The sequence below is a fragment of the Limulus polyphemus genome, unplaced genomic scaffold, assembly GCF_000517525.1.
Source record: "Limulus polyphemus unplaced genomic scaffold, Limulus_polyphemus-2.1.2 Scaffold3, whole genome shotgun sequence".
In the NCBI taxonomy this organism is placed as follows: domain Eukaryota; kingdom Metazoa; phylum Arthropoda; class Merostomata; order Xiphosura; family Limulidae; genus Limulus; species Limulus polyphemus.
In genome coordinates, this window is record NW_013665613.1 from 922047 (window position 1) to 945895 (window position 23849).

At 32.5% G+C, this 23849-nt stretch overlaps 1 protein-coding gene across 3 annotated transcripts in view; it reads left to right on the forward strand.

The window, feature by feature from the left end:
• The window catches only part of LOC106468929 (potassium voltage-gated channel subfamily H member 6-like), a 173038-nt gene that overhangs the window by 18827 nt on the left and 130362 nt on the right, over positions 1–23849 (forward strand). For all 3 annotated transcript variants that reach the window (XR_002612854.1, XM_022397938.1, XM_022398013.1), the window contains exon 2: positions 16530–16760. Coding sequence is in view for 2 of the 3 variants with exons in the window: in XM_022397938.1 (XP_022253646.1) it covers positions 16530–16760 (231 nt within the window). In the remaining variant the exon portion in view is untranslated. The remainder of the gene's footprint in view (positions 1–16529; positions 16761–23849) is intronic.

Below are 23849 nucleotides of genomic sequence, written 5' to 3' on the forward strand. Positions count from 1 at the left end.
CACTGCTAAATTAGGGACGGCTAGCGCAGATAGCCCTCGTGTAGCTTTGTGCGAAATTCAAAAAACAAACAAACAAACAAATCAGTTAAAAGAATTTCAATAAAGAAAAATCTCTAGCAAATTCCTCTGAGCCACATTTTAACTCTGAATTGAAAAATGTTTGGGAGATACATCAAAATTAAAACCTTTTTCTTAAACAGCCTCGGACTAATTCATTGATTATCACGCGAAGTATATTAACTGTACAATAAGTTCTTTACAATAAGTTGACGGTACTTAATGGTAAATATTTTGGGTGGTGGTGAGGGGTGTTTTATTATTTTTATCATTTTTAATCATTCGAATTTATATCCCTAAGGAATAGAAACGTAGAATGTTTTTGTTACATTAGATCTGCTTTTTGTTACATTATTATGGCATGCTTGGGAACATGAATAATATCAAAATTTAATAATTAATTAGGCGATAATATCGCTTCCACAAAAACTTTTTGAGAAATGTAAAGACTAAACCATCATTGATATTAAGGGATATTTAGTTTCAGTGTTTTAAGTTTTTACATTGTTTTCAAAGCTACTGTTACTGTATTTTAAACTAAATTAGTAAAGTATCTGAATCTAAGTTTCCAATGGACAGCAACTGACTGCTGTAGAAGCCTACAAATGTAGAGGACGATGTTTCGAAAGTCTTCCGTCTTTCGTCTTCAGGTTACTGTGTGTGTGTGGTGTAGTTTGGTCTTTATAGTGTTCTAGTGGATTTTGGAGAGCGTGTCATGGTTCGTTGGTTAAAACATGTTTGTGATTGGAGGAGAGACTTCCTGTAGCCTCAACCAATGGTAACCACAGTTTACTCACCTCTAATCCTTTATAGTGATGGCACACGACGAGACACATATTCGGCATGTAATGCTGTTTGAATACAAGAAGGGAAAAAACGCCTCTGTAGCCACAAAGAATATCAAAGACGTTTATGGAAATGTTTTGAACGTCCGTAAATGCCAATGGTGGTTCAGCAAATTTCGTTCAGGTGACTTTAGCCTTAAAAATTGTGATGGCAGGGATGTTGGAATTGATACTGATGCCATGAAGACGCTTGTTGTGTCTAACCCAAGGCAACACACTCTTAAAATGACCCTAAAATTGCATGTCTCTCATGAAACAATACGTAAGCATCTAAGAAATATGAGAAAACTCCGTAAAGAAGGTGTGTGGGTGCCTCACGAACTCTTCGATAATCATCGTTTCCAACGTGTGAACGTTGCTTCGTGTCTTCTGGCGCGTGAACCATTTTTGGACAGAATTGTCACCGGTGATGAAAAATAGATTCTCTATCCGAATATTAAATACCAAAAACAATGACTCAGTCCTAGACAAAAACATCATCGATAAGAATGAAAGCTATTTCATTTAATAAATGTTTTATTTTGATATAAAAGTTATTCGGGTTTTTTCATTTAAAAAAAGCGACATTAATTTCTTGACGACCTAATAATTTTTGTTGAATAACATCTGTCCTATTCATAATAGGATCAACAATAAACCAAAAACAGGAAATCTAATCATCCGAGCGCTTTCGAGAGTTGTACCTTTCTTTTTCAGAGATGAATTAGGAATGAGTGGAAAGCATAAAGTGTGTACTTTAGTGAAGTCAGTTTCAGTAACATCACGGGTATGTATCTATAGCAGCTCACCATAGCAACACATATGTCCTTAAGTTGACTTTCAAAGGGAATGTTGCAGGTGTGACTGATTCTTGCTTATGAAAAGACAGTAATGTGGGGATTTGTTTGTTTGTTTGTAATTAAGCACAAAACTACACAATGTGTTGTCTGTGCTCTCCCCACCAGGGGTATCGAAACCCGGTTTCTAGCGTTGTAAGTCCTCAGACATACCGCTGTGTCACTGGGGGGCGTAATGTGGGGAAAGTAGGTACGAATAGCAAAATGGGATCGGAAAAAGAATAATGTTTTTGTTTGTTTGAAGTTAAGCACAAAGCTACACAATGGGCTATCTGTGCTCTGCCCACCACAGGTATCGAAACCCGGATTCTAGCGTTGTAAGTCCGCAGACATACAGTTGTGCCACTGGAGGGGCAAAAATAATGTAAAAATAAATATTAATAATATATATAATAACATAATAATAATAACAAACTAAAACAATATCGTAAAAATTAATTAATAAGGAATAAAATAGATCACAAATGAAATGAGAACAGACGTTTCCTTTGTGTGTCCTTTTTAGTTTATTTAGGTTGAGTATAATCGGGCATTAGATAGATAAATAAATAAAAAAAAATTCTGAAAGTGAAAATTTATTTTATAAAGTAAAAGAAAATTGTTAAAGTTATAGAGCTTTTATTTCGGTGAGTTTATTGAACTTGTTAATACACTATCACTTCTTTGCTTCACAGGATTTGTTAATTTTAATTATTTCATATATCGAAAGGATAAATGAAACGTGATATAATATTCATTTCTAGATTTTCCAGCTTAGTGTTTCTGTTACAGTATTAAACCAATACTTCAAGTACAAAGTCATTCGATTTTTTTGTGGGGAACAAGAAAAGAAAGAAAGACAGACATCCTTGTCATGTACAATGCATCTACAAGAGCTTTGAAAATTTTGATTCTTTAATTCATACCTATTTTCTAGTGTGCATGAAACTAATAGTAATCCTGTTCCTTGTTTATATCAATTGAACTTTTGAACCCTTTATTTTACTCTATTTTGGAAAAAAACGATACGTATAATGTTAACTTACTAAAAATATATTTATGTAATAAGTTACAGGGCTGAAGCTAATTTTAAAATAGGCTCTCTGCCAGACAGGCTTCATTATATTTTAACTAGGAACGATTCTAGATCAGTTAGGTCCTGTGTTTTGAATGCTCATTGACGTAATATAAAGATAATCTCTCGCCTAACATAATTTGGTTTCACTTTTTAGCCGCGACATAGCGGCTCGTAGAATGGCTTTGAGTTGTTTTTTTTCAAGTACAAACTTTCAGCTCATAGCTCCGTCATCTCTTTACCGATTTTAAATCTAATTACAGTTTTTGACTCAAGAGGTCAAACCCTTTCAATTGATGTATCTTACCACGCGCTAGGTTTCATAGATTTAATCCTGCCTAAAATAATTTCAATTTGATGGTGAGCTGATAGAGATCCTGATGAGTAATAAAATCGAATCGGGTATACACGCGCCTCACGCTTGGTATTTTGGCGAACAAAAATATAGCTAATAAAAAGGGGAACAAAGGTATCGTAGATTAATTCACTCTAATCGTGTCTAAAAGAATTTCAAGAGCCGCGGCTATTCAGGATTCCCTTTTGTGTTATCTAATAACATTTATGTACTTTAACTGGAGCAACGGTGTTGAAAGACGAAAAGTATCTCAAATTATTTTCCCTCCAAAAGTCGTTATGAAACGAGATATAGAAAATAACAAATTATTAAATTTCTTCATGTTCTAAGTTTTCATAGATAATGGGCATTGAATGAAATCTTTAGTTTTATCTAATTGCATTCAACCAATAAACTAGGTTTTTATTGTGTGTGTGTGACAGAAATTATTTAAATAGATATTTAAAATAAATAAATAATTTAATTTATTAGCGAAATTAGTGTGAAATATAGCTATATAACATTTAAACGTGTATTTTTTCTCTCTTTAAACATTCTTTGTACTTTTCACTGTATATTTGAGTTTTATTAAGGAATGAAAAACATGAATAATCTGATCTTAGCTCATTCATTAGAAAAACGAAAATATCGCTGGGGTGAATCGCACTTTAGAAGAATAGTATCCCACATTACATGCTGCCCTCGGAATCGCCTGTTCAATTATCAACGAGGTCACTCTTAGACCATACATTTGCAACCTACTCTCCATGGTATAGATATCAGCTTCCAAAACCACATTTACAGAGATCAAAAATCAATCAGATATATGGTTGAATGGGATTGCTTTGATTTAAAATTCTACAGCCATTTATCTTATTAAAACAGCCAATGATTTAGAGGCTTGGCTGAAATCAGAAGACTTTTTTTGTCTTTTCAAACCTTTGTAAGTTTGAAATCCATCTTTACTAACTTATTATATGTAATAGATGGTGCACCCAGCTTAATCCCAGATGTTTGGGTTGGAAGATTCTCTTCGTTTTGTGGATGAACGTGTCATTACGGAGTGAATTAGGATGTTCTTTCAGAAATTGTTTATGTCGTAAACATCAAGCTGTGCGAGATTATCTGCTTGCTTAGAGGACACTAAGGTCTATTATTTTTTTTTTAAACTTTGTGCTATTTCGCCCTACGCAATTTAACAATCTCTCTATACAAACACTCTCCTTTGGACAGGGCTCTAAAGTATTCTTCTAACCACAGATATACTTACAGCGGCATTACAATGGTGAGTGGTTGGAAATTCCCTGTGAACCATGTATCTAGGTGCTAAACATGTCGCCCAAAGTTTTATGACTTGCTTTTGCAGCGACACACTGCTGTATATGTAGTACAAATCTTTTATACGAATTTCGAGGAATTCCTTCTCTATTACTATATTGCTTCTTTACAAAATTGCTAAAAATTCCGGAATTCTCGTATACACGTTCTAAGCTAATATAAATTTCATAGTATAATGATCAAGCTAATACTTTTTTTCTGGGAATATGGGTAACGTTCGGCACCTCTTTCAATTTTTTTGAAACTCTGCTTTTAAATTTTTAGACGTTTGTTTGTTTGTTTGAAGTTAAGCACAAAGCTACACAATGGACTATCTGTGCTTTGCCAACCACGGGTATCGAAACCCGGTTTTTAGCGTTGTAAGTCCGCAGACATACCGCTGTGCCACTGGGGGGGGGGGGGGCTTTAGACGTAAAATTATCGTTATACAAACGAGATCTTTATCTTCACAGTTTCGTGCCCGGCATAGCCAGGTGGATAAGGCGCTCGACTCACAATCTGAGGGTCGCGGGTTCGAATCCGCATCCCACTAAACATGCTCGCCCTTTCAGCCGTGGGGGCGTTATAATGTGACGACCACTCCCACTATTCGTTGGTAAAAGAGTAGCCCAAGAATTGGCGGTGGGTGGTGATGATTAGCTGCCCTCCCTCTAGTCTTACACTGCTAAATTAGGGACGGCTAGCGCAGGCAAGATAGCCCTCGTGTAGCTTTGCGCGAAATTCCAAAACAAACAAACAAACAATCTTCACAGTTTGATAAAAGACTCAGCGTAACGTAGTTTTAATGTTAAAATTTATAATTTCATAAGAATGTTCTAAAAATAATTACAAATTTTTCAATAGTTACGATAATAATTAAGTTAATTTCATTATTTGATTAAACTATTATAGAATAAATATAATGTGTATTACGTGTAAATATAATTGATGAGATTCATGATTTTACATGAATTTTTGTCAGAAATTTTAGAATGTATCAGAAAAACTAATATGCAAACGAATATCTGGCTCTCTTTCAAAAATAATTCTTTCAGTTATAATTCGGTAATTAAAACGTATTTATGTTGTTACTCCTGTAAAACGATGTAATTAAGTGTATGGTAAGACTTTGTGAAATTTTGCTAGTATTTATGTGCTAGCATCAGCCTTAATAATGTGTACGAGATCATATACTACTTTTTATTATTAATTTTGGATTTTCTTCTTACTTTCTTACCACGTAGATACTATTGATTATAAAAATTAGTGGTAGAATTTGAGACTATATTTCTGACTTATTATTTTTAAAGTGTTTTTGGTTTAAATGAATGTGTCTAAATTAACACTTTCACAAACAAAGTGTAATATTCATTTACGAAGAATGATAAAGACTCATCTATTTAATGGTTAACCTGACCTATGAATTTAAGAACAGCTAGTCATTTTTTAAAATAATTTTGAGAACTATTCGTTCTGATTACATCAAAACCTTGTACGATTATTTATTTATTTATTGTGTGATATATCACAACAAATACACATTTTGCATCTTTTTCGCTTGTTTAATTAAACCATTCTTTTTATACGGATATTTGCCTTCACGTTATTGTTTTAAACTTTATAGTTCATCCTGTTGAAGTAACTCACACTTGAACCAAACTAGTTGATCTTTCAAACATTTCTACCTTGCGAGAGCCTTTTCTTTAGTTATAATATAAACATATATACACATAAACATTATCGAAATAACTATGGAAACGTCTAAGTTGTACACATACAGGTATTGCAAATAATGAGTAGTTGCAAATAAATGGTCAACATTAGTACAGTTCATTATTATATAAAATACAAAAGAAACGAAACTAAATTGAACAATGCAAGAGTATTTTTCTATTTGCTTTAAATATGCTTTAAACATAGCAGTTTGTTTTAGAACAAATTCACATTACATTGTCTGCTCTGTTCACTGCGGGGAATCGAACTACGGATTTTAGCGCATTAACTTATCGCTTATCTTGCCAGCGAACGTTACAGTAATTTTATCAATGTATAATTATATAACATTGTTCAAATGTTCTGTATTACTATCCACACTTCACTTACGTTGCTTTGTTATAGTATGACAGTTTCGGTTTCCATATAAGAACATGCAGCCTTGACAATATTGATATTGGTACTTTTTGCAAGCTAAGCTATGGTTGCGAGTGTTCTATGGTCCTCTTTTTTTCCACTAGGTGTCGGTACCATGCTTCCACAATCTTTGGATCACTGCCTTGCTGTAGGATTAATATATGCCCAATAGTACGTGTCCCTGATGAAATCACATGAAGGATAAGAATCATTAGTCGAAATGCACTCCAAACATGTATTGATCTCCTAGCATGCTTTACCATGTACATTGTATACTACCGTCGAACAAACTGTGATTGATTTTTACGAAACAATATTACATTTGGATTTATGTATAAAGAGTATTCACCCTTCTCTGTCTTTGCTCATCCCATTGTTAGAGAATTTTAGATTGTTTTATGTCTCCTGAACAGTGGTTTTGAAGCAGCTACGCATCTATTGAAGTCACTCCATGCTAACGTGTATCTCACAATTCTGGAAGCGCCATTCATTCTTATACTTACAGCTTGGTTATTGGAAATATATATATTTCGTTGTCGTGTATCATGTAAAGAACATACACTAAGTTGCTTGACATACCGTTTAAGGAAATTTGGCTTTCTAACTCCATTGCTTCTATTATCAACAGTACCAGTTTCATACGCTCTATTTTCATACGGCTCCTACTAAAAAAAGAAATTTCGCCTAAATCTGTCGCATGAATTAACCTTTACCAGACAAAAAACAAAACTTTGATGTTTTCCCGTTTGCCATTTGGAATTTATCTTCTTGAAGCCGCGAGTGTATTCAACACACTACTGCTGGCAATAGTCTGAATGTTTTTACATTTTAGGCATTGTGTTGGTGTTACACTGTCTAACTGATAGGATGACAACCAGTTACAGTGTAAGTTATCAAAATGTAACTTTACTCTAGTACATATTGTTTTCACGCAACAGAGAAAGATCAATTAGAAAATATTTTCATTTTATACCCATCTTAATCACTGTTTCCATGATTGTTTCCAATTTTATATATACATATATAACTCAGAAAACAATATAAGAACATTTAAAGTTACTAAACAATGTATATAACTATAAAGGACATTTGTCCATTTGAACTTATTACATAATGCAATTAAAATTTAACGTGAATGCTTTTTCTTAGGATAATCTAAGATTCTGTTGAGTTTTTAAATATGTCATTAGTTCTTCGTATATGTAGGTATACAATATGTACTATTCAATGAAAACGTTTGTGGTTGTCTTTCTTAAAAGCAAAATTATTTACCTACCAAATAAACGATTAAACGCCAATTGCCGTCTGTGTTCATTCTATTATCATGTAAACTCAATATTTATAGCAGTGCTTTCGAGCTGTTTATACCATTTAAAGCTCTGCTGTGATATAATATTACCATTGATATTAATATGTATAGAAATGTATAGGAGAATTTGATTTTTAATATTGCAGCACATATATCAACATTAACGAAGTGAAAAATAGTGAAGTTAAATCTGCAAATGAAATGACATGATATACCAGTAAAATATTCAACATTCAATTAACCTCATTTCTTGTCATAAAGAAAAAAAAATCCTTCAAAATATTTTTGAAATGTTGCGTTCACGAATCGATTTTTCAGTAATGATCAACTCTTACACGAGTAATGAAGCAACACATAAGTAGCTCGAGTCCAATCCAATATCTCTATAGATATGTATGAAGATAAATGAAACCTTTAACTTCCTTAAGAAATATTCTCATCGTACTATCAATGAAAAGTGATCAATCAAAATGTTAAAAAAATGCAATTATTATTGGCAGAAATTATTATTTGTTTTTATACGAGTCTATAAATAGGATTTCAACATTCTATGTTAAGCCTATCATGAGTTATGGTGTAACGCATCTATACGTCTGTATGACAAAAGTCGTATCTCTATGTATGTTTTAAAGAAACGATAAAAATTCTAGGCTTATCGAAATGCACTGAGAAGTTAACTGTCATCTTCAGAATTAGATTACATCATGATAATCAGAAAATGCTTATAAAAATTATCTTTCAGTGATAATTTAATACTTAAGCGAAACATATCTAATATTTTTCTTCAATCTTTTTAGATTGACATTAATTTAGCATCACTTTTATGAAACTTTAAGATATACTCTAAACTTTAGTTTTCACCCAAAATCATCAGATAAACGTTTCTGATATTTTTAAACATTGACTTATTAGCACGCATGTTTTGAACTTTAAGATTCTATACTTTGATTTTTCGTAACATACGATGGTATAAACCTTATGTTTTGTTACTTTTGTGCTAAATACTTTCAAATTGTCGATTTTATAAAAGGTTACGAGGAAATAACAACACAGACGAATAAAGAACATATACTTTACAGAAAATAATTTACACTGTGTAATTTTATTTTTTGTAAGCGCTGTTTTGAACAAATGTGTTTTATATAATCGTAAATCAGATAAAAAAAAACATTGACACTGTATCATACTACTACGTTTTCTTTAGAAGCATAAAGCGATTTAATCAAAAACAATAATTCTTCTGAACTGTAAAGAAAATACTTCAATAAGGTAATACTATTGTGTTATTAAATGAAAGTTCAAAGCAATTAATATGATTCAATGTTTTAAGACAAATGACTATGGAAAGGTTCAGATTACGAACTTTCATAAATGTAAGTTATTTTTGTACGTTAATGAGAACTGAAGGTATATAAGATGTGTAACTATATGACATTTTAACACAAGGCTGCATAGCCAATTATCATACAAACTAAAAGAGTTAAAGAAATATCTATTTGGAGAATTGGTAAGAAGATGGTATTATTTATCAAACAAGAAGTTGTTCCTAAACATAACGAAATGTGTTAGGAATTTATTATGCTAGAGCATTTTACTACATTTGCATTATGTTCAGTAGTACTTTACTACACTGGTATAAATTTAATACTATTTTAACACAAGGGTAAGACTCATAGTCATACTAAATTCGAAAACAGGGCGTAATATTGAATTTTCTTGTCTTCTATTGTTTAAGATCACATTTTTGCTATGAAAATGCTAGAATGTCAAGTTTTATGTATGGGTGGATGGGCAGGATTCTTTACAGTAGGTGTCTGTGATTTGTTGGCGATAAATTTCAACAATAAACAATCAGGAAGCAGTCTACTTGTTTTAAAATAATATATTAAAACAAGTCAAACGTATATACAAATGTTCGTTACACAGTTAATATCAACAGTTGTATCCAGAGCTTTAGATAATCGTCTCTTTTCCGCAAAGTCCACACAGGCTGGTTAGTTTACTTTAGAATACAATTGATAAGACGAATAATTCTCCTCTGCTCTGTTGTTACAATACAATCGGTGATAATTTCATTTACGTTACACTGTTGGTTACGACAGTTGTATCCAGAGCTTTAACTAATTGTGTCTTTTTCGTCCACACATGTTGGTTCAATTACTTTAGAATACAATTTGACAAGATAAATTATTATTATTTACTCTGTTGTTACAATACAATCTGCGATAATTTCATATTAAAAACAAAGCGTCACTATACGCTCTTTACGGCTAAACTCACAAACACACAATCTAGTTTTATATACCTAACTAGTTAACCGCCTATCTTTGTCTTAACTTAACTTGAACTACATTTTGTATATGTATTTATAGTCTTACCGAAGCCAAGAATATTCAACAAGGTACGAGATATTATGGTGTAATAATACTAGATCAAAACAACGAGAAAAGCGCAATAATACAAGTGCCAATTTACAACAATTGAACTATATAACTTATGTTTCGTACACAGTTACGTAACAAACCTGCGATAAACTATCGCTACTAAAAATAACTAAATTTAATTCTCGTGCTATATTAAGCTTATCTAAATCATACACTTGCATTAAACAATAGTCATGTATATCTAACATAGAAAACATGTCTACTTTTAATTTTTGCCAGTTGCCCAATCAGAAACGTTCATTAGAGTGATGAAATGTTATCATATTTGAAACGACCCATTCCTTGAATTTCATCAAATTGAAAAGATACTCTTTCGGTACTCATACATTATGTGTCCAATTTTCGTGCCCCAGTTCAATTTTATTATAATGAAAAATTGCATAATATACCCTTTTACTTACTATTTACTAAACATCAAACAATGCATCTTTCATAAGTACAGTGCCTCTTTCAGAAAAAAAATAGTGTTAATGTGTGGCATTAGAAACGTTATTGTTTCGGCCTTTTTACACTTTCGTTAAATGTCTACACATGTCTAGTGTGTATATTAATAACATGTGTCATTTTTCTATTCATGTCAAACCTATGCAAATACAAGATACAATGTGACATATCTAGCAAGTGTTTCTGTGTATAAGCTTAATATAATGTATACTTACTTATAAGGGATTGAAGCCTTTTTTAGGGGTTATCTTACGCTATATTGACGCCTCTCGAAATGACTGCTGCCTGTACATATCTATAACTATTTGAATGTTTCTTTATGTGTCTATCTTTTATCTTGTCCATTCGTTTGACTGTCTGCCTGTCTGTCCCTTTGCATTTATATGTTCCTGCTGAAATAGAAAGTGGAGTAATTGTGCTTAGAGGAAATGGTTGGATAATAGGTTTCACATTTGTGTTCACATATTCAATACGCAATTTAAGTTATATTAAAACTACAAAAACAATATATAAAAATATTAAAGATATTTTGTCTTTCGTTAATAACGTGCTTATTTCCAATTTTAAAAAATGTAATATATCCTTCATACTATATAAATTGTGGTGTTTCTGTGTTTGTTTTACAGCAAACCCACATTCGGCTATCTAATGTATCCACTGCTGGGAATCGAATCCCGGATTACAGTGTTGTAAGTCCGTAAACTTACCGCTGGCTCACTGGAGGACCTCTGTGTTAGTAGAACGAAAAATTTGAGATTAAGGATGAATTCAAATAAATTGCATTTTAGAAGCCCCGAAAAATATCTCAGGATTTGCCACCAAACATTTTATTGAATATATTTTGAGCAGATTTAAAATTCTGGAAGGACCATATTTTCACATGTTCCCTTTTGGGGTATTTACATAAGACGTAAAAGATTAATTTTGACAAATATTTTTGGCACCATTTTAATTAGGTAAATATAAGAGGGCAGAAGTAATAGTAGATGAGTAAGGTTAATTGTGCAACAGTGAAAGCTATTCAAAGTAATCATAAAAGGGCAAAATGAAGTGAGTAAGAGGTATATTTTGAATTAAACTCTTAAATATCATGGAAATGAAAACTGCTTTTCTATTATTATAGGAGAAATTATAATTAAAATAAAATTTTAATTGAAAGAAAAAATATAAAGGAATAGAAAAGAAAGTATATTTTATAAGCTTTGACTAGTTTTTTTTTGAGTGTATTTAATTTATAAAAATATTGTATTTTACGTTCGTACATCTTGAAAAAATATATAACTAATTCAAGTTATTTAGTTTAGTTGAAAAGTATTATTTGAAAGTTTTTATTCTAAATTAGCTGTAAGATTACATACTGAATAGTAACGTTTAAAGTCACCAAACCAGAAGAAGCAAATAATAAAGAAGAGTAAGAAAAAAAAGTTTCAAGAATTGTATTATTTTGTTTTATATATGGAGAGATATTCAATACAAAACATAATGAAAAGTAGAAAAATTAGTTACTACAATAAATTGCTTCTAAACCTAATATATATTTGATGTAGCAAACAAGCGTTGTCAATGGTTCTTATGTGAAATACATAGTTGTAAATGAACACATTCCTTTGCGAATTAACTTTCACTGTTTCAGCAAAAAGTGTGAAAGATTTTCCGTTTCATAGAAAACCGACTTGAAATAAATTTAGTAAGCTTTATGATATAATTTATTTTGTTTACCCAACTGCAATAGCTCCTTTTACGTCATACTTTTATTATAAAATTTATGTTTAAAATACTATGACGTTCATAAACTCCCGCATGAGGAACTGAAAAACAGGTGATGGTTTTGACTTCCTGACAAAAAATAATAATTAAGGTATTTGAGAATAAGTAAAGTTTTGGTGATCGGATGTCAGTCAGTAACATGTTTAGTAGCTTATACGATCACCTAAGCCTAATTATTCATGAATAACCGATTTTTTTACTATTATTGTTTTTATAACTATATACTAATTACTAAATAGTTTTTATCCTAAATTTTGGCTGATAACCTGCTACCGTCATCGGGAAAGTCCTGAAACGGACTAATTATTTTATTGGTACTGGGCTGGATTTAATTCTCGGTCTTCGTGATGGAGTTCTAGTTCGTTATCCAGTCAATTGTAGTCATTCTAGAGAGAGCGTGATACACAGCTCAATGACACTGTCTGATCTCCAACAGTTATACTTTACTGATATATCTCAAGTTTTTCAAGGTAATGGGTATGTCACGAACAAATAAAATAATTAAGATGGTTCCATAGCTAAAACATCAAGAAACCCTAAATACCGCACTTGTTATGTATGTGGTAAACGTCTACTGAATGCTCAATCCCGGGAAGCGTGTGCCAGCAATGTTGTTAGTCTTGTTAGTCCCTGCATTGTAGGACAACTCCATTTTACATGAAGATTGTTTCATTTAAAACTCATTTTCTCTAAAGTGTAGGAATAATTATATGTTCCAAGTTATATCAACATTAGATCATCTGTGTTCGGATTTCTTTATAAGGTACCCCTAAGCGTCATTGCTACACGGTGTTCTCCGTTGACCTCTTTCACGTTGACATTACTTTAATGTTGCATCAACGTTATTACCATGGCTGTACTAATGCTTTATGAGAACAGTTTAAATATTCAGTGATAAAATACAAGAAGTCACTTTTAATAGCAGAATAAATCCTGACATGCTTGATACTGTTTTTAAAAATTATCAGTATACATATTAGCAGCCACTGGTGAGAATTACCTTTGACATTGTAATCGTCTTTCTCATCATTTCACTGCCAAATGTGCCAAATATTGTAACATTCTAAAAATCATGTTTCGAAGTATGTACAGTAGAGTAGGCCAACTAATTATACAGTAACACTGCATTGAATAAAAAATAATATGAGTAAAAGCGCGTGAATCTCCGACATGAGAAGATAATGGCTTGGAAATGTGAATATGGTAAGCTAAAGTCATTTGTCCTGTGTAAAGTCACAATAGCTATAGTATGCTCTCACTTGTGAGGTCTAGTTGCAAAATAGAGATAACATCATTAATGATATTGAAATTCTCTTTTGACTTAAGAAATTGTAAACTGTATGTCTGTGGACTTACAACGCTAGAAAACGGGTTTCGATACCCGTGGTGGGCAGAACACAGATAGCCCATTATGTATCTTTGTGCATAACTACAAACAAACAATTTTAAACAGCACTCTTCGGAATACTAAACTACATATCAAATTCTACTTTAGTCCATGCAGTAATCGAACGCATAGATTAATAAACACTACCTTATCTATCCAGCAATCGAACTCATAGATTAATAAACACACACTACCTTATCCTATCCAGTAATCGAACGCATAGATTAATAAACACTACCTTAGCCTATCCAGTACTCTAACTCATAGATTAATAAACACTACCTTATCTATCCAGCAATCGAACTCATAGATTAATAAACACACACTACCTTAGCCTATCCAGTAATCGAACGCATAGATTAATAAACACTACGTTAGCCTATCCAGTACTCGAACGCATATATTAATAAACACTATCTTAGCCTATCCAGTAATCGAACGCATATATTAATAAACACTATCTTAGCCTATCCAGTAATCGAACGCATATATTAATAAACACTATCTTAGCCTATCCAGTAATCGAACGGATTTATTAGTAATCAGAGCAAAACTGAAACACAAAACCTTCTAAATAAAACCACAACAAATAATTTCAAAAAATGATCAACATTGTACTGTTCTCTTAATTTTGTAATTATTTCTGTTTCTTCTTTATTATAATGTACAAGTCGAACACACGCAGAATATCAATTTAAGAATCTAACGGCAGCAAAAAAGTTCATAAAAAATATTAATGTTCAAATAATTCAAATTCTTGATGTGGTGCATTACATGTTTCTGTTACTCTTAAAATTACATATTTTGCTTTGTAGTTGAAGCAGGTTGAAAGTTTAATAAGTATTTTTTTTTCATTCATTAGTGTTGAGCAGATAATGATATGTGCTAACGAAGAACATGAAAGTTGCTATGCTTCTTCACTCACCTACAGATACACTAGAAAGTTGCTCAAGTTTCATTATTTCTAAACTGATATTATAGTTCACTAAATCCATAGATTCCGCATGTAACATTCAAACAAAGATTGCGAAATTATGAGTTATCTGGGGTAAACTAGAAGGATTGCTGTAAAAAAATTGATTAAGCGCTCAGGTAACACGACACAGTAAAAATCAATAAGGGTGAGATCTGGACACTGTGTTGGTCATATGTATGGAAAATTAGTCAATCCCTGAAAGTATATCCCAGCAATATCTTGACAGTCCGTGCAATCTGGGATGGAACCCTATCTTGTATGAAAACGTTTTCATTCAAAGTCGCTCTTCTATTTCTATGTAGAAATTATAACATGTTCCAAATCATAACAACGTCTGATACTCTTGGTTGAAATTAATTTATAAGGTATTCATACCTCTCGCTACTGCATGATCCTTTCTGCTCGTCGGTTTCTCGTCAATATTACTTTAATGTTGCACCAGTGTTAATATAATGGCAGTAGTAATACTTTATAAAACAATTCTAATTTTTAGAGACCAACTAGTAAAAGTTATTTCTAATAGCAGAATCAATCCTGGCATGACTGATGGCCACAATTTCAAAACCTAATCAACAGAGAGTTATAATACTTGGTACAGGAACTAATGAAAGACGACTCAAATACATTTCTGTACGTATCAAAAATACAAATGTTTCTTCTACAATATTATACAACAAATCGGCAAAGCAGACCTGTCAGCCTTAATTAAACGGCTTCCTTCTAATCTGTCATTTCAACATTATGAGTGGCTAGCGCAGATAGCCCTCGAGTAGCTTTGTTTATTTATATTCCATACGTGAAACAATTATTACTGTTTATATAAATATTGTCTGTTCTTCTCACGATACGTTGTATGTTAGTATTTATGGATTAAGCTACTAATACAATAAAACTTTTCTTCCAGTGCATGATTAATTCTGTTTTAATTAAATTTAATTAACCTATAGTGACTAGAAAACACATACATACATCCAGAACCACTTAAATTGAACAAAATGAAACATAATGATGCTACTTATAAAACTTAGTAAACATTTAACCGCAATTTAACCTCACAGAAACAAAAAGTTCATTTCATCATATCGTTGGCCAAGCAATAACACAGGACGTTCGTCCGTTTACTTTGAATTTTGTAGCTTTACGAGGAGTAATGCACAAAGTATTTTGTATGTAATAATTGATCAGGAACTTAATACGTGTAGAGTATTAGATTGTTTATTATTTCTTTTCGATCTTTTCAACATCATATAGGTGTTAGGATTAAGAGATTACTATACACTTATTATATTTTGGATAAGTATTTCGAGAAATAGTTTCCATCATTACCTGTGAAAAGGTTTTTCAATGTTTACCTTTTTCGAATAACAGTCCATCTATGAGCAATTTTCAGTTCGTAAACTTTCGATAATATTCCATTTAAAATCCAAAGAATCAAATACAAATGCGCTGTTTTATTTACTGATTAAGTAGTAGTGGAATATTATTTCAAATTCAAATTACTTACTTTATTGGAATTTTTTAATACCGTAGATCTTACGAGTTTATTCTTGTTTGTTTCAAGAATTTCAATTCTCTTCAATATGTTCCCTTCAACATATTGTGATATTTTTTGTTTTTGTTCTTTCTTAGATAGAAGGTTCGTTTTAGCCAATGCCCAGTTGGAAGATTATCCAATTATTTATTGTAACGATGGGTTCACTGAGCTGATGGGCTACACGAGAGCAGAGGTTATGCAGCGATCGTGTATGTGCGAGTTTCTACATGGACCCCTTACCAATCAGTACGCGGTCGCCAATATCGAGAAGGCACTGTCTACCTACGAAGAATGTCAAGTGGAAATAGTATATTACAAAAAAGGCGGTAAGATATAGAATTAGTGGATTGTTACTTCGTACCAAAATATAGTCGGGGACACATAAGAAAAGTGTAAACCTGAAGAAAGTATGGAAGCGAGAAACAAAAATGCTAATTCCTTGAAATAAAGCAGGCTGTTTATAGTATAAGATAGTTTGTTCATGGAAAAGTAAATTGTTGCGAATGATGTCCCATAAGAACATAAGTTGCTGAATTGTAAATACGATCATGAGAGAGATCTTATAATTTATTAGTATTAGGTAATTTGTAGTTTTGTAATATATAAAACGCCTCATGAAGTTTGTTTATAGTTATGCACAAAGCTACACAAGGGCTATCTGTGCTCTGCCCACCACGGGTATCGAAACCCGGTTTCTAGCGTTGTAAGTCCGCAGACATACCGCTGTGCCACTGGGGGGGGGGATGATGTACAACGAGTTTAAGAGTTTGGAAAATGTAATTCTCGACGTTTGATTTTAGTCTTTTACAAAATTAGTAATTGTTTTACGACATTAAAAATTTATCATTAATTTTTCCAAGAAAAGGCTAATTTCTTGTTCAGTTTTTAAAGAATATTTTACAATAAATCTTTTTAAAAAATCACAATGTTTCTTAACTCCCAGCAACTGAAGTTAGATAAATTTAGATATATAATTTCTATGGAATACTGATTTAGAATAAGACAGAATATTCATTCTAACAAATATCTGCCCTTCGTTACTCTGTATTAATTGAATTATATGAGACAACCATAAATTAATTATAAGGTTAATTTTTATCCCGTATGACATGAATGATAATTAGATTATTTGGTTGGCTTTGATGTATAGTCTTTTCCTCGCAACTATAAGCTAAAACGCCTCATGAAGTTTAATCCATTTTGACAAGACGTTAGTGTATATTTACTATAAAAGTCGTTATTTTCTTTATATTTTAGTCGTCAACGTGTGTGAGTCCCTTTACACGTGTTGGCTTCTGTGTCAATGTGATTGTTGTAAAGTGATTACGTTTCTATGAAAAAAACATATTCGAGAACAGTAGAACAAGAAGAGGAATGTTCATTATCAAAATGACTCTTCATATCTGTTTAACATGCTGCCATTTTATTGATACATGAAGTCTTGAGACTTACTTGATTTAGTTTACACTGTCCTAAATCTTTGACATCGAGTATCCACAGTCCCCACTTTAGACTTTTCACGGTAGTGAGTCGCGCGACCAAGGAAAAAGTAAACACGCGCGCCCCAAAAAATGCGGCCACTACCGAGAGTCTTTTTTTACACGACTTGACAGTGTGCAGAATCGGCCTCATTGAAGCTCACCCATTGTAACAGCAGCTACACCTTAGATATTCGAGACTGTAAACCACCAAGACATTTCTAGTTAGCACATCAAAAATGAAACGAATCCTTGGAACATTTGACGGGATATTGCCTAACAGAATCTGACCATATTCTTCGTTTTTTTCTTCTCATTCGTTTTCGTACACCCAATTTGTTTTGATGGCGTGCGTTGTTTAATTTTCAAATCTCAACCATTATCTCAATCTCTGTCAGATAGCTTTGAAATTAATATCACTACTTCCTTCATGCTCACTCTACAAGCAATAAGTTAGTTTTTGTTTTTGAAGTTAAGCACAAAGCTACACAGTGGGCTATCTGTGCTTTGCTCACCATGGGTATCGAAACCCGGTTTCTAGCGTTGAAAGTCCACAGACATACCGCTGTGCCACTGGGGGCTACAGGGCTGGTTTTATCTAACACAAAACTAGATTATAAATTATTTTTAACTTTTCTTGTAGAATTAAGAACTTAAAACTTGTATACTACTAAAATATGGATTATTAACTAAGATTTTATGCTATTCTAATTGATATAACATAAACAAAAAGTAGTTTAATAAAATTTTGAATGTAAGACACTAAACCTTTGTGCCATGTGCAGTAAAGTGCACCCAGGCCAATAGGGACTTTACAGGGATAAAGAATATTATTACTTTTGTTTCTTATGCAAAAATTCGTGGAATTCTGAAGAGTAATTTTCATAATCATCATTATCATGGCCATTGTTTCGGTATAAGTTATTTTCTTGTAAAGAGCTTGGCTTTTTATTTATCGTGTACCACACCCCCTTGTAAAGTTTTAAATATCCTGCGCCAATCGGTGGAATTTAGAGTTTTAATTGTTTGTTGGTAGTTATTTCTTCTTTGCTTAAGCTAACAGATTTGTTTGTAAGTTCATATGTTTATTTTCCACACGCATAAGCCTATATACTAGTTCGCACTTATCTCGTGCTATACATATAACCATAGAAATTCCTTGTTTTCCAGTATTATTCACTATATGAGGGATGTGTGTTTACTGTCCACAGTTTATTCACATGTACCTACTTATATAAAAGCTTTGTAAGTGATTTTGGCTGACTGGCAGGTTTGGGCCAGAATTGTCCAAGTTTTGACTTTATTTACTATTGAAATGTGATATTATCTTTTTTTGTGCCTGGTACTAACATTAGCAAGGACGTTTTTTTTTGTTAAATGCATATATAACAAAGCTACTTGCAAGTATGATGACATGGCTGCTGATCATCATTGTAAGCCACCCACATGGCAAAGTTGTTACTTATTAGAATTTTAAGTAGCCTGAAATTGAGTTAACTGATAAATTTAAAATTAATAGTTAAATAGTACTTTAGATTTAGCAGTTAAGTAAAAGCCGATATATAGTCAGTTTACGATATTTGCCAACAAGATTGATACATACAATTTTCTTTTTTAACACAAATACGTTTTAGTATGCACACAACAATACAATTTACAGTAACAATTGTTACAAATAGTTATTACAAACAATGAATTACAAACAAAAATTTCACAAACTTACAAACAATATAAAGTATTCTTTCTAGTCTGGAACTTCCTTAATCGAGGGTTCACGATGAGCTAATTGACGTAGGTATAATTCACTTAACTGGAAGCAAGCTAGCTTTGTCCTTCGTTATTTGCTGGCCACCCACGCTGAGTCCTTGTCCTTCGTTATTCACCAGTCACGCGCGCTGAGTCTTCCGCGGTGAATTTATATAACGTTTTCGTAAAAATACTAATGTTCGATGAGAATCCACTGACGTTAAATGATTTGTAATGTTCGAACTTTGTAAATGCTCCTTGTCAAATATCTTCAGTTTTCCAATTTATAAGCGTTATAACAATCACAGTTATAGCTTCCGAAGTTTTACAGCACACTCATTATAGCGAACTAATAATAGATAGTTTCCCTGGCTTGTCACGTTGTACATTTATAGCCGTGGGAAGGTTTCTAGAAAATTCAGATTACACAACAATTCAATTTAAGTGTTTACTTACACACATATATTGTTGATTCTTACTCTCGAGAATCTTCCACAACTTTGGAGAATAGGCGGGAGTTTTGCAATACATATTTAAGAGTACAAGTTATGTATGTTTCTAAATATAAATTTAATCTAAACAACCGTTGATATTAAAATTAATATATAATAACAAATTCGTTACAAAGTACATCGAATATTACAGCAACGCGTGGTTTATTAATGGTGCCGTTTTTTGTTGTGTTTCTCCTATGTTGTGGGTGCATTGAGAGTAACCCTGGCCCAGGTATTTATACAGTTTGTCATAATTGTGAAAGCAATATGTATGTTGAAAAATCAGTATGCTCATGTGGATATGTTGTTCGAAAAAAAAAGTAGTAGGTAAATATGTAATGGCGTTAATGTACCTGTCAATTTTACAACAGATATTAGCCTTAACATGTCTTTGAATGTCCAGCTGGCAGAAAAAGAAAGATGCTGGTTTCAATTTCAGAAATCCAGTTCGCACAATATGTGAATCCCCAGGCTGTAAGACGTCATCTGGACATCTAATTGTTAATACACAGGATAATGTGACAGCTGGACATCCAGTTGGCATAGCTAAATGTAGCTTAAATGCGTATCCTTTTCAAAATGATGAACCCAACAAAAATCAACACATGAGTATACTTTAACCTGTTCAAACATCTTCCAAATGGGCTACTCATAGAGCAGTGGTGAACAATAGTAAGAGGCAGAAGTATAAAGCAAACCCCGAGATAAAAAGGCATAGACCATTTGAGCACTTTTATTCTCAAACTCATAAAAAGTATTAGACATATGTAGTATAAAAGTAATTCAAGCTCAATACTAAATCTTGTACGAGCAAGTATTATAACAATCCATCTCCTGTAAAGCGTCTTGAATTGTATAGCTACCATAGTAATCCATCTCCGGTAAAGTGATATATATTAAATCCTGAACTTATACGTGCTAGGATGAAGGGAACCTATTCTGTAAGGATTCGCAAGCGATATGCTTATGCTGCCAACCCTCATCCTGATCGTTTAAGAGCTAAAACCTACTTAAAAAAACAACTAAAAAACAACAACAACAAAACAGTGCAACCGGAAGAAAAAAAATATTACAAGCCTATTACAAAAACCATGAAGTTAGTAAAGACAAGAAAAGAGAGACATATATAAAATCAAATGAAACATTCCTAGATAAGCATCGAATCATGAGATTAGTTGTAAATTCAATTTGTAAGAAGTATAAAAAGATGTACAATACTTTACCTTCAAACACAACAGGGTATGTAGCTAAGTTAGAACGTATGAGTTACTTGTCATTTGGCCGCTTTTGTGTATGATTATGCGTATGTTAGTATTAACAAAATAGCGGCCAAATGACAAGTAACTCACATTTGTGCTATCGTTAATAAAATTGACAAACATGACAACAAAATAATTCTAAACCAAGTATAGAGTTTACTTATAGCACTTTTAAACAATGTATCTAATAATATTGATTGCCTTGGGCGCATTCTGATATCAATTCTTGAATAAACTATGAACAGTAAACACACATCCTTCACATAGTGAACAGTAAATAATACTGAAATACAAGCAAGTCCTATAGTTATATAGGTAGCACGAGCTACAGTGCGCACGAGTATATAGGCTTATCTGTATGGAAAATAAAGTTATGAATTAAACTTACAAACAAATCTATTAGCTTGTACAAAGAAGTAATGACTGTTAACAAACAATTAAAACTCGCGAGCCTGGCGTGTTTACACAGGAAGCCAGTCTAAATTCCACCCATAGCACAAGGCGATTTAAACTTTTACAAGCACTTTACAAGAATACTCGTCAGAATTATACGAATTTTTGAACAAACACAAAATTAATGGTACTGTTTATCCCTGTAAAGTTTAAAGTAAATTTAAAATCTAGATTTTGTTTTAGATAAAACCAACCCTGTAGGCCACAAAGCTTATTGTTTCGAGCCACAAATACTACTAATAGAGTGAAATGAAGGAAGTAATGATGTTAATTCTAAAGCACTCGGACAAAGATTAAGATGATGGCTGAGGTTTGAAAAGTAAACACTCGCGCCATAAAAATAAATTGGGTGTGTGAAAACGAATACAAATAAAAAATAAAAACGAACGATATGATCAGATTCGGTTAGGTTATATCTCGGCAATGGTTCCAATAATTCTTTTTTTTTTTTTTCAAATACAAACTTTTAGCTCATAGCTCCGTCATCTCTTGGCCGGTTTGAGATCTAATTACAGTTTTCGTCTCAGGAGGTCAAACCCTTTACATTGATGTATTTGACTACGCCCAAGGATTCATATATTAATTACCCTAATCCTATTTAAAATAATTTCAATTTGAGGGTAGGCTGGTAGAGATCCTGTTGAGTAATAAGATCGAGTCGAGTATACGCTCGCCCCACGCTTGATATTACGGGTGCACAAAACTATACCTAATAAAAAAGAAAAAAGGACTCATAGATTAATTTACTCTAATACTGCCTAAAAGAAATTCAAGTGCCGCGGATATTGAGAATTCCATATTGTTTATGTGCTTACTACTAATGTCCTGATAGTTTGCATTCTCAAATATCTAAAGTGTAGCTGTTACAGTGGTGAGTTTCAGAGGGGTCGATTTTGTACACAATCAAGTCGTGTAAAAAGACTCTCGGTAGTGGCTTCATGTTTTGGGGCGCGGGTGTCTACTTTTGTTTTTTTTATTTGGCCGCGCGACTCATTACCGTCAGTCTTCATACACCTATCTCTTATGGAAAGTGCGTATGTCAAATGTTGTTTTTTTCTTGTGGACATGATGATGAAATACTAATATCTATGAATGTATTAGTTAAAACTTGATAGTAGGTAGTAAACTTTTGGAGGTTAGTTGTTTCGTGGATTGAACTAGTGATTCATGTATCCAATGGTAGATTAGCCTGAGGTTTCAATAAACGTTTAACGTGAGGTTTATCTCTATGTATGATGATCTATATTTCTTAATACTCCAGGTGTTACTTATTACAAGCGCTTTTTACTATTTTAGAATCATCGACAGAGTGTTTTTCAATTAAATACAGCAATCACTAAGAGACTGTAATCTTCAGAACAAGACATGAAACATATTTACGAGGAGCATACAATGTTTATCACGTTAGTCTTTGTTAGGTTTTATATCTATATTAGCTCCAGGTTTGTTTCTTATTTGTTTTGTGAGAAGCTGATTTGATATCGTAGGTCAAAATCGATTTTCAATCATATAGATACCCGTCAGTGTTGCATGTACAGGTAAAAATATATGGCTAAATATATATATCTTTCAAAGACGACACACACATATTCTACTAGACTAGAAAAAGCAAGTTCCAAGTTGTATGGACTATGCACGAAAGTGTTGAATTCCATTATCCTGAAGCTACTAAAGTAATGTGTTTTATTTTTGTTATTTGTTTGTTCCCTAACAGATATCAATACAAAACATTAACAAAAATATTTGTGGTGTATTACAGTTATTATTAAAACTCTTTATTTGGCTTAAGAACCACTGTGTTCCAATAATTGTGCATTGGAACAGTAACTGTGCAGTGCCAACAGAACTAAGAAAGGAGTCAGGATGCTATCGAAACTCCCAGAAAATTGAATGTACAAGGGATATAAATAAAATAATAAATACATTATTTACTTTAAACAACTCCATAATCTAGTGTTGCGTCAAACGTGACACAAGTAGACGTG